Below are 12,815 nucleotides of genomic sequence, written 5' to 3' on the forward strand. Positions count from 1 at the left end.
CTGTTATCTATTGGTTCTGTGATTGGTGGCTAGTATCTTGAATTTAACGATCATTGGTAAATTTAACATCACCATTATTTATAAAGCAGCCCATTGGATTGAAATGTAACGCTAATAAAAGTACAATCTCGGTCCTCCGGAATTATTATGGCGGGTTCGTGTTTTTTCAAGCTCAAAATCAAAATGAGTAGTTATGTGCGCCGTTCGGGCGGCGACATTGACAGCGATTCGTCGAATATTCTCGTTCGCCATTTTGTGAATGCTTTAAGATTTTGTGTTAAGTAATGAAGCTTGGCTCATCCTGGTGGACCTCGAATTTCGCGTAAGTGTATCTTGGTCTTTGTCTTTACCGGGCCTTGTGTTAATCGATTTTTTCGGGATTTGTGTATGGTAGCTTCAAAATTAGGTATATTAACTTATATTAGATTCTTTTTTGTTTCCCTTACTAGTGAAATGGAGGATAGTTTTTGTTGTTTGGTTAAGAAACTGTGCTGTTCATTTTGCAGCGGCCAGGATGTCTGAGAAGTGTATTGTGGGGAAGCCCGTGCTCAAACGACATGAGGTTGCAAGGCCTATACACATCCAGAGGTTGGAGGCCGCTTTAGATATCAGACCGTTTGTGAGGCAGGTGGAAAGGATACTCAACTCGGACCGTGGGAGCGACAGTGATGATGATTCCGACAGCAAATCCATGGCTAATGAGATGTCGAAAGGCGATAGGAACATGCATGGTGTTGTGACCACTAAACCAGGTAAGTGCATCATTCAAAATTTAAAGCTTAAGTGCCCTAAGTATGCACTGGGAAGATAGGAAACTGCATGTTAAGGAGAAGTAAGTGAAGGAGAAATAACACATCTACTATTGGGATTGTTGATAAAAGCCAACAGATAGGTTTCCATGAGTTTGCTTCTGTGACATCAGTATACTAACTTCTTACTTCCTTTGTCGCTACAATGCTTTGTGGGTCTTCCAATACAAACTGGTTGGGTTATAGAGTCCTACCTAAGAACCCCTAGAGTCCAGATTTTTTTCTTTACAAACCCTTGTAATCCTATAAATTGCAATGGGGATGTATTAGGGAAGACTGTCAAAAAATATTCAAGATGCATTAGGGAAGACTGTCAAAAAATATTCAAGATGCATTAGGGAAGACTGTCAAAAAATAATCAATAATAAAAGACATATCGGGTTACATGGGGGTCTGGATTAGACAGAGTCCGGGTTACCAGGGGTGCACTGAACTCAAAAAAAATGCTTTGATAGTAGAAAGAGTGTTAAAAACAGCAGAGAATTGGAAGGTGGAAGCATCATTTTGTGAAAATGGTTGATGCACTTTTGCCACTGCCACACTTTGATGTGGTGTAAAAAAAACAATGCACTTCACTGTACATACACTTGTCTGATTGTCAGACTAGGAAATTAAGCTTAATTCTATTTATATTTATGTTTTCTTTGTTTTAGAAAGACAGAGCGATCGGCTAAGGCTTTACAACTTGGCATCAGTAGGAGAGGAAAGGCAGTGGCTCAGGGATGTGCTACTATCATCAGAGACAGAGTCGAGCAGTGATGAAGACAGCCCCTCTGCTAAGGACCAGAGGATACGGAGACTGCTGAAGGAGAGGCATCGTCATAACAAATATGCAAAAGACTATTATAAGGACCCAGGAGTAAGAACTTTTAATTTTTTACAATCATTTGCACTGTCATATATATACTATTAGTGTATCTATCTGACTTTGGTTTTGATGCCGCGTGGTTTGATGTTCTTGCATTGAGCAGAGCAAAGAAGTGGATCAGTGTCGCGAAAGTGTCAGTCGTCAGTTTTTGTTGTAGCAAGTGTGGTCGAAATTATCGCTCACAAATTGGTCTGTACAGTCACAGGAGAAAGTGCCTCCGAGACAATGTTTGAATTGTCTAACATAGACAATGAGGCCTGAATGATGATGATGAATACCAGTATTACTGTTGCATGCCCTGTTGCATTTTATGGTAAGTATATACGAAATGACAGACAAAATGAGCATTTTTTCAGGGTATCACCAAGTCAACTTTGTTCTAAGAAACACACAAAAAACTCAGTCAATTTTATTCATTTTGAGAACCATACATTATTATGTGTGATGTATAAAACATGATCATAACTGGATTAATTTTGAGATAACTTTGTTGCCGGCCTTCAACCCATGCGTTGAGGTTTTTGTTACCCAACAGTCTGTTTCAGATTACAGTGTGTGACGAACTGTCACTGTCGGTGAGAAAAAACATAACATTTGATATATTTCCATAGAACTCCCGCTACATGTACTACGGCGCTGGTCTCCTATCAACCATCGACCGCTATCCGGAACGCCGAATCAGTAGGCCGGTACCTTCCGCCGGTAATAGAGGTCGCAGAGGTCGTCCGTCCGAAAGAGGCATGACTAGAGGCCAGAAACCTAGGAGAGGTCGGGCGAAAGATGGACGCGGTTGTGTTGAAGGTAGCGATGTGGTAAGTGGTTTCTAATTAGCAATCTTGTATGGTCTCTACGAGTCAAAATTCATTTATTTCAAGTAGGCCTAATATAAGCACTTTTGAAACGTCAAGTCTGTCTGTGTGTAGGGACTATACCACTGGTTCGGAAGGCAGATTCTACGTAGAAGAAGCCGGCAAGAAACTCAGCAGTTGCTCTTTTCCAATATCAACAATTTACAATGTACATTTTAAAATTTATTTTTCTATCTTGTGAGAGATGAAAGCGGAGCTGGATGCCAAGCAACCTTGTCATTAAGAAATTCATCAATTGTATAGTAACCTCGCTGAAATAAATGTGTTTTAACACATTCTTTAAACATATGCATTGGTAGGTCCAAAATAACCTTGGGAATCATATTATAAAATCGTATACTCAATTCCACAAATGACTTCACGAGTCTATGCATTATGCTGTACTGTAGCCAATTCAAAACACGAAAGCTATTCTAAAAAAAATATTTTTATACATAAGATATGTAACACATATATTTTTTTAGCCCGATGGTATGGACTGGGAAGAGCAACTAAAACATCTCAAGGAGGAAAATGACACCGATGACTTCACTATCGTCGAGAAACCAGGAGTCAGGTATTATATATATATATTAATTTTTAATTTTGGTAACTCCTTCTTGTGTATGTCCGCCTGGCAGAGATCTCTTTTTAGTGATAAGGCCTCCCATTTACCTGTTGGTTTTATTTAGTGTTTTTTTTTGTTTATAATTTCATTCTGTTAGGTGTACAATATTTTCATTTCATTTCATTTTTAATTTATAGTAAGTTACAGTCTTCTGTACTGTTATTTAGAAAGAGTGTTTGAGTATTTATTTTATTAAATTACATCAGCATTTTAGAATCGCCGGTATTTGACAGTCGCTCCGCTATGTTATGTCCGTTTTTACTAAACCTACGAATCGCCTAAATCGAATGCCTAATGATTAAGGCGTTGTCTAGGGAAAAAAAAAAAACCGTTTCACCAACTCTAAAAAATGATTGATGAATAGGCGTCACTTATTCAAGCATAGCCTTCTTCGTTAGAAAAAACGGTCATAACTGTTTTTTTAAATATTCAACTACAAGAGCTACCTTGAGTGCAATCTCTCCTGGTGCAAAATAATCATGCATTGAGATCAGTGGCGTGCATAGCCCTTGGACCCAGGGTATGCACAAGGTGTTCAGCACAAACATAAAGTAAAATTAAAATTTAGATTTTAGATAGGTATGTCGGTTTATAATCAAATTACTTTACGAAAGTTATACCTATTTTTGATTGATTTAATACTATCGTCTATCTACTGGTAATTGAATAAAAGTACATACCCTGATTTACGTCACAAAATTATGACACACCATTCGGCAGCATTTTCTAAGCACACTGATGATGATAATATTTTTCCAATATACCATGTTTTTAGCGTCTTTATGAAAATTATTAAGATCACAATATCCTTTATCATTCCACACTTTACGTATATTGGACAATAAAACAAAAGGAAAGCAAAATAATCGATTGGTAGGTATGTACAAAGCCGCTTAGCCAAGAATAGTTTTCGTAATATTTATTATTACGTGTTACTTTATCACCTTTTTTTGGGATATTTGTAACATTGGTACACTCCTTCCTTTGCGAATGATTTCTAATTTTACGATATAAGTAGGGATAGAAATTAAAGTTTTCTCTAAGTACTTTTTCCAGGCACACTGAACCCAAACAAAGACCGCACAAATATGCTTTCATTATAAAATGAATGAATAAACTATAAATTAACCTTGACACATTAAACTATAACTACTCAAACTTTTACTAAAGGTTAAAGTTACTGAATTTATGCACTTGAACCGTTTATTTATCACCAACGCCATACAGCATTGTTCGAAGGTAAACAATAATGGCGATTGAATATGCTATAGATAATATTGCAATCGAAATTAGTCTTTAATTTTTTGTAAGTATGTGTACGAACGCTATTTTATTTTGATATGTAAACAATAAATAGAAACCATATTTATTGTTAACTCTCTCACTTTCCAATGATTTCTGGAAAACCTAAATTATTCATTTTTCAAAATTTAGACAGCGTTTGGTTTCATAGATTATTTTCAAAACGAAAGACTAACTCGATAATATTAGTTCCTTAATTTTCTTAAAAGACACTAAAAGGTATTTACATTTGTGAATAATGTTTTTAATTCTAAAAAAAGAATAATGGCAGTTAACAACAATAACAAACCAAGCAAATCATTTTATTCATAAAAAAATCAAACACGTAATTGATTATATTATAGTTATATTTTTATATATATATATATATATATATTTTATTTATATTTATATATTTGTATAATTTTTAAATCTTATTTATTGCACCACCTACCTCTTTTCTACGTTTTTTCCTTTTACGCCATTGGTTGCCTGGAAGAAATCGCTATGTAGCGATAAGGCCACCAAATTGTACTCTCTTGATTGTATTTATATCTTTGTAACTACTTTTTGTTTCTTTGGTGTACAATAAAAGTGTATTCATATATTCATTCATCCATTTCCGTAAGCAGTGCTTTTAGACACCCATACATAGAGAATTTATGAATGAAACTGTTCTTGTGTGAACCGATGCTAATCTTGTAAGTACAAGCGCACGATTATAACATTACGCGACACACACTACTAACTTGCACGCACACATCTAGCAGAACGATTCTTTTTTTTGGGCGTGCTTATTTTATTTGATATTTCTATGCAACAGTGGAGGGCGTCATATGTCGAGTGATTCTTAATAATGGATTTACCTTGCAATCGATAACATGAGATTTAAATAATAATATAGGTATTTTTACGTGTTTTAAAAGGTAAATGTTTAGCGTTTACGGTTAAAAATTTAAATACGAAGTAGAAGATTTTATTTTGTACGCTATGCGCCTCGCGCGCGCTGGTTGCGCTGTCGCCTGTCTAGCGACAATTGACCTAGAAGTTTGGCCGCTCATAACTAGATGGCGCTTTCATATATTTTTTACTTAGTGTTTTTTTAATTACAAAACTTTAATGGTCCTATCTGAAGGCTCTTTAAGACCCTGAGGGTAGGGTATGCACTGCTTATTTGCATATATGCAATGCACGCCACTGATTGAGATGTTAGGTCAAGGTAGTTAACTCTATATGGCTTAGCGGTCACAATTTATTAAAGGTTGTTAACAAGCCACTAATGAAGAATCCAACCATACGAAACTTCTAGGTGCATGGTTTAGCCATTTAAGCCACGGTTAGCTTTTGCTGCTGAAATTTAGATATGCATTGCATTTTAAACATTTATCACTTGATTTAACGGTGAAGGAAAAGATCTTGTGTCCGTTACACTTCAGTTCACTGTAGTGGGGCGGTTATTTGTGACAAATGAATGATTAGCGTATTGATACCAAAAAAACTGTTTAGCTGTATTTTTAGTATAGATTACCCACAGAATTAATAACATACAGAAACCGTGTACATGACTTACATTAATTAGCATATAAGCATCAAAAAGCACTCCACTTTAGAATGTTTTCTCAAACAAGCGACCAATCACTTCATACCATTTTGCAGTTGACAGTAATTATTTTACCTCTAATGTTCTAAAGGTTTTTCCATAAAATTTGAAAATGGGATACCATTTAGCAGTTGGCAGTAATTTTTTACCGCTAATGTTCTAAACGTTCATCATAAAATTTGAAAATGGGAAAGACTTTGTGAGCTAGCAACATTCCGCGGGTGTAAAGTGAGAGGCACGTGGAGCGTTTTCACTGCACACTTGGACACAATACATTGCATGCAATAATGGCTGAATGAGAGTTCTGTGTCCTTAATTCAATGAAATTAAAACTTTTCTTGTTGTTACAGAGGTCGTAAAAAGTTATCGACCCTCAAAAGCCCCGAAGCGTTGACGGCTCGCCGCAGACGGCATTGGCAACTGCTAGTCAAAAAGGAATTAGGCAAAGTCCAAAGGGCTAGGACTGCCGCACATAGGGAACTCATGCTGCAGAGGAAAAGATTGGCCACGCTTTGCTGCAAACATTGGCGGCATGTGGCAATGCAGGTAAGACACGCTATCAAACTAGTGACAGTGTATGGTTGGGGCAAGCAATGTTAGGAAATTAGAGTCAAAAGTCAAAAGGACAGTCGCACATAGAGAACCGATGCTACAGAGGAATAGATAAACGTTGCTGGAAGCATTGGCGGCATGTGAAATGCACGTTATCAACAAAGTGAAGGGATAGTAGCAGTATGGCAGATACTAGAACTTTTAGTCAAAAAAGGAATTTGGCAAAGTCCAAAAGGCATGGACTGCCACACTTTGAAAACTGCCATTGAGGAATAAATTGCTCTCACCTGTTGGTGGCATTTGGCTATGCAGGTAAAACTAGTTTGTATGATAGTTGAAGCTATGGTGTAGACGACATTGCCAAATTCTAGTCAAAGAGGAATTTGGCAAAGTGCAAAAGGCAAGGACTGCCACACTTTGTAAACTGCTATTGAGAAATAAATTGCTCCTACCTTTTGGTAGCTATGCAGGTAAGACTCGTTTTTATGATAGTGGAAGTTATGGTGTAGATACTGGCAATAACATTGCCAACTTCCAGTCAAAAAGTAATTGGGCAAAGTGCAAAGGGAAAGAACTGCAACATTTTGAGAACTGAAAGAGGAATAAATTAGCCTCACTTTGTAAAAAAAATGGCGGCACATCGAAATGCAGGTAAGACACATGTTATAAAATAGTGGGCTCATAGTAACATGACTTTCTATTTGATTATGATTTCCTAGAACAATGATTGCACCTATGAATGTACCTTTAAATCACATGTTGACAACATAAAAATGATGTTGATTACTGCAACTTACTGTAAACACTTTATAATTTGTAAAGTAGGTATATAAAGGAGGAGGTTAATATTTCGCCCATCATGATATTATTTTTTTCGCTTATACAATTATTGATAAGCGCAAAAAAAAAATTTTTCCTTATACACGCTCTGATAACCAAAATAATCGTGAATCATTGCGAGTTGAAAAAAAAACTTGTGACTTAAATACACATAAATAATATATACATAATAATATTTTATCACGTAAATATGAATAACAAAATAATGTTTATCTTGAACTCTTTTATAAACCCTCCTGTTTTTATGTATTTTGACGCGATCATTTTTGTACTTTAACACTATCTGTCTGCAATACACCTGACCGTCCATACGAAGACTACAACTCAACGGAGTCCTATGCTGCTAGCAAGATTTTATCACTGTGTACGCGGGGGCATCCATAAAATCAACTATTAATATGTGTATTTAGCTGATTTTATGGCTGTCACCGGGTATATTACAGTGGATTTGAATCATCGGACGACGACGCTGCAACGCTCGGCAAGATTCGAATCCGCCACTCAAAGAACATTCTCAACGCCCGTGGAATCGCCTTAAGTCATTAACTGTGATTGTTGTTATATATTAAATTATTTTATGTGTGTAATCTGTATTAATAAATAATTGGAAATATTTGCAAGTAATAATATATATGTATTTATTGTTAAAATTTAAATTGTAATAAACATTTTACTTTAACAACAGCCATTCACTTAGAATTGCTCTTACAATAGCTCTAAATGTTTACATTTACAATACACCCCACTATTCGGTTTTCTATCTGTTTTCCGAATCCTAAGGTTGCCTGAAAGAGATCGCTACTAGGCGATAAGGCAGCCTTTTATATTGATATATTTCAAGATACTCTAGAATAATGCTATATGAAGAAAATTGTATCAGTATGATCTTGAAAGGTTATTTACTACGTTACTAGTAGTAAATAACATAATTTTCGTATAATAAATACTATATGTTGTTTTTGAAGCGGGGATAGCGGGGACTTCGACTTCACTTTCGAGTTCGAATCCCAGCACGCATCTCTAACTTAGAAAAGTTATGTGCATTTTAAGCAATTGAAATATCACTTGCTTCAACGGTGAAGGAAAACATCGTGAGGAAACCTGCATGCCTGAGAGTTCTCCATAGCGTTCTCAAAGGCATGTGAAGTCCACCAATCCGCACTGGGCCAGCGGACTTAACCCCTTCTCATTGTGGGAGACCTGTGGCCCCCCACTACAGGGAGTGGGCCGGTAATTTGCTGATATGATGATGATGATATGTTGTCTTTATTTTAATTCTCTGTTAACTCTTTCACTTAATACATAATTTTACTGTATTGTTTGTATATTGGATTTTTTGTTGTAGTTTAAGAACAACCTGACTGATACAGTTCTGAATACAGTTGCTGGACTTTTTCCAATAAAACATACTTTTATTCCTTACTGTTCCAGCACGGTGCAGATCGTTCTGTATTTTAGCCTAAGAGCAATTGTGTGAATGATAGTATTTTAATATGATTGTATAGTAGGTTAGGAATGGTTCTTATGTAGGACAGATCACCTGCCTAGCAAAAGAAACCTTACAATAAATAATTTTGTTACCAAATTATTTTGTAGATTTGAATACCTACCACAAAAAATTGTACTTATAGATGGGACCTATGAATACAATTTTTTGTGGTAGGCATCTAAATTCAAAAAGTAGTCTTAATAATTAACTTATTTATTATTGGAAAAAACACAAAAATTAGTAATTTTTTGTAAGAAATAATATTTTATGCCTAAAAATGACGATAGAGAGCCAAAATTTAATATTATTTTTATCCATGTGTTATTGTGGATTTGATACTGTATAACTAAGTATACATACTCTTCAGTGATTTGTCCGGTTTACAGTTTATAAAGAGTTTAAATGAATTTAATTTGTCTGTGGTGTAACTATGAGCTATATCATATATCATATATTTTTCGTGATATTATGATTTAATTGTGCATGTGTGTATATAATTAAATGAAATAAACTTAAACGTTTAATTTATATGGTGAAATGTACTAAAGCCAATTTTGTCTAACCTATCCTATAATGTAAACAATCTTTTCGGTTAATTTTAGCTAAAAGTTTATTTTAAATTGTTATGAAAATAATAGTGGTAACCTGCAGCAATAATAAACTTAAAAACTATTTTAAAGTAAACCGGTACATCAGGAAAACGCAGAAATTGTTAAAGAGTTTTAACAATGACTACAGACCTGTTGACGTGCACTGGCAGCTAAATATTCTGAGTACACGCAGACTACAGATGAAACAGACACACTTTCTGTCACTTTTGAAAATCTTTTTTTTTTTTTTTTTTTTTTTAACACATTTATTATAATTTTATAACATACTTTACACTAAAAAGCGATGTAAAGATTGATTGCATTATAAGTTAAGTTAGAAATGGAGTTTACGTAGCCAACAATGTATCTGAGTTTTTTTTTCATCAACAGTCGCAAAAGAATATGAAGGAAACCGTATGGAGATGTAAGAGGCTCAGTCGAGAGATGCAAGCGTATTGGAGAAGATACGATCGCGCCGAGAGAGAAACCAGAAGACGTATGGAACGGGAGGCCGAAGAGCAAAGGAAGGTAATGTACCCTAATGGGTCTTGTTTTATGTGTTTTATTTCACTACAAGTTGACTCTTACCTTTTGCTAAGTGATGAAAAGTTGGTAGCAGGCAAACCAGTTCCTAAGTCTAATCCTAAACGCTAGAGTGCTCGATATACTTCCCTTCATTGGGATTTTTTTATTCTACACAGATTAGCCTTTGACTGCAATTTCACCTGGTTGTAAGTGATGATGCAGTCTAAGATGGTAGCGGGCTAACCTGTTAGGGAGTATGGTAGTCATACCCCTAATCGGTTTCTACGCGACATCGCAACAGAACACTAAATCGCTTAGCGGCACGTGTTTGTCGGTAAATAGGCACGGCAAAGCCTCCCACCATACCAGAACTGAGAAAATTCAGAAGTTATAGATTTCCAAATATCCCCTGCCGCGAATCGAACTCGGGAACTCCTAGTTTAATTATTTGTCAATCAATAGTAGAGTGTTAAGTGCATTAATCCAGTAATTATAAATTCCCGAATTAGCCGTGCTAGGGATCGAACCGTGTCCTGTCCCAGGGTGATTAACAACAATTTAAAACTCTTCAGTTTCAACAGGCCCATGGTTAAAGGAGACTACTTCCTATATCAGGAGGGCTCTTTGTGCCGCCTGAGTCTTAATACAAGACATAATACATCCATTTCTGGCTTATGCACCCTTATTTGCAACCTCGGGAAGAGGGGTGGTCACAACTCTATTCTGAATTTCCGTCAACACACGCCACTTATAATACAAAGAAATAATAGAATATTTAGATGTAGCGGAATTTTGAAAATTTTAATGTTATTTTCTTCACAGATGGATGTAGAGCTAATGGAAGCGAAACGCCAACGCCGCAAGCTGAATTTCCTTATCACTCAAACTGAGTTGTATGCGCATTTCATGCAAAAGAAACTGAACGCAGGCGAGGTCTGCGACAGCGATGCTGATATGATACTCCAACAGCTGGACGAAGATCGGGATCCGAGGCTGGCAGCTATTGATAACTACGATAGGTGAGAATATTAAGAGTTGGAGGGGCGTGAAGTACCTCTTCACTTTTTTAAAAATATCAATATTTTAGGCGGAAATTTTTGCTTTAGACTCTATTGATGTACCGAAGTTGAGGGTCAGTGATTGGTCCGGATATAACGAGTCAGTGGAATATTACTCCGTATGGATGAAGGCAGACACGCCTACCTTTTAGTAGCGTTGAACTCCACTAGATTGACATTTCGCCAATCAGAAATTTCTTCAAGGATAGTTAGGATTTTTCTTCCAAGAAATTAGTCACGTTGAAATGAATGAAGTCATCCTATTTATTTTAATGTTAATGTTTGGATGTTTTTTACTCAATCACGCAAAAGCGGCTAAACAGATTTGGATGAAACAGATTTGACATGCATGTAGCCTTTGACATGTAAAAAAACATAGGCTACCTTTTATCCCGATTCCTTAAGTAGTTTCCGAAAAATCTTTGAAATTTGGTATGCATGTCACCTATGCTGTAGAAAAGCACATGTTTTTCTATACTGATTGCATTTTTCAAAAGAAAATTTTAATTTTATTTGTTTCATAGATATTATCGTTGCTATAAAAATTTACACCACATTCACTTTTCACTGCACTTCATCCTTGCCGAAAACATGTAAATGTATTATTGTATAGAAGCTGTCCACGCGGACGCATCGCTCACTCAAGTAGGAGAAAGACAGATGTCGAACGCGGAGGCCGACTGTGCCTCTTTATCGCTCGTTCCGCGCTCTCGCTAACACTTCAAGCCTTAAATGGAACGAGCGAGGTAACGCCGCATACGTCATGTTTTATCGTGCGTGCAGCCGGCTCTATCGAATTATAAGACGTTGTCACGTCAAAAATTGTTAACGAGCGATGCTTTAGACCCAATTCTGAAGTCCATGCAGATGAAGTCGCAGGCATTAGCTAGAATATTATAAAGGAGAATGTTTGTATGTTTGTTACTCATTCAAGTCGCAACGATGGAACCGTTTTGGCTAAAATTTGTAACAGTCATAGATGGAATAACATATAGGCTACTGTTTATTTTGGGAAATAAGAGAGTTCCCGCTGGAGTAAGAAACCTTAATCCACGCGAGCGAAGTCGCGGGTCTCATCTAGTAAAAATAACAACAGTTTTTTTTATTCCTCTTAGTGAAGCAATGAAGGCTCGAGCTGCGAAGAACGCCCGGGAAGCATTCCAAGCGGAAAGAGCACGCACTCAAGCTTTAGACGCTTCCGATGGTGCAGATAAGAACGAGCGTAGGGGGGACTACGACCAGCCCGCTATCTTCAACGGAACTCTCAAGGGTTACCAACTTAAAGGGATGAACTGGCTCGCGAACCTTTACGATCAGGTATGTGGCTATCCATAAGCAGGTTAAAAAGTTGAAAAGCCAGAACTTAAGTCCTCAAAGTGATGCTAAAGTACCAGGGTAGCATGAGTTAGCAGGGAACGCGAACTCTGGATGTGTCAGATGGTACAGATAAGAGTCAGCTAAGTGTGACTACGACCAGCCCGCCATCATCAGCGGCATTTTTAAGAGATAATTGGAGCACCTGATCGGAAAGGTGCTCGAGCGAAATGTGGCCATAAGCAGAATTTTCAGCCTGAATGCGTTATTATTTTAGTTGAAAAGCCAGAACTTAAGTTCTGATAGTGATGCTCAAGTACCAGGGTAGCATGAGCGGTGGGAGCGCGAAATCTGGAGACAGATAAGAGTCAGTTCAGGGGTAACTACGGCCAGCCCGCTATCTTCAACGGCGT

At 36.8% G+C, this 12,815-nt stretch overlaps 1 protein-coding gene across 1 annotated transcript in view; it reads left to right on the forward strand.

The window, feature by feature from the left end:
• The first annotated feature begins 166 nt into the window (after positions 1-166).
• LOC120633661 (chromatin-remodeling ATPase INO80) overlaps positions 167-12,815 on the forward strand; it is a 32,573-nt gene continuing 19,924 nt past the window's right edge. Inside the window, exons 1-9 of the mRNA XM_039903963.1 lie at positions 167-322; positions 507-752; positions 1,463-1,668; positions 2,289-2,489; positions 3,011-3,102; positions 6,385-6,580; positions 9,896-10,033; positions 10,853-11,049; positions 12,204-12,405. Coding sequence (XP_039759897.1) covers positions 515-752; positions 1,463-1,668; positions 2,289-2,489; positions 3,011-3,102; positions 6,385-6,580; positions 9,896-10,033; positions 10,853-11,049; positions 12,204-12,405 — 1,470 coding nt within the window. The 5' untranslated portion in view covers positions 167-322; positions 507-514. The remainder of the gene's footprint in view (positions 323-506; positions 753-1,462; positions 1,669-2,288; positions 2,490-3,010; positions 3,103-6,384; positions 6,581-9,895; positions 10,034-10,852; positions 11,050-12,203; positions 12,406-12,815) is intronic.

The sequence above is a fragment of the Pararge aegeria genome, chromosome 22, assembly GCF_905163445.1.
Source record: "Pararge aegeria chromosome 22, ilParAegt1.1, whole genome shotgun sequence".
Lineage (NCBI taxonomy): Eukaryota > Metazoa > Arthropoda > Insecta > Lepidoptera > Nymphalidae > Pararge > Pararge aegeria.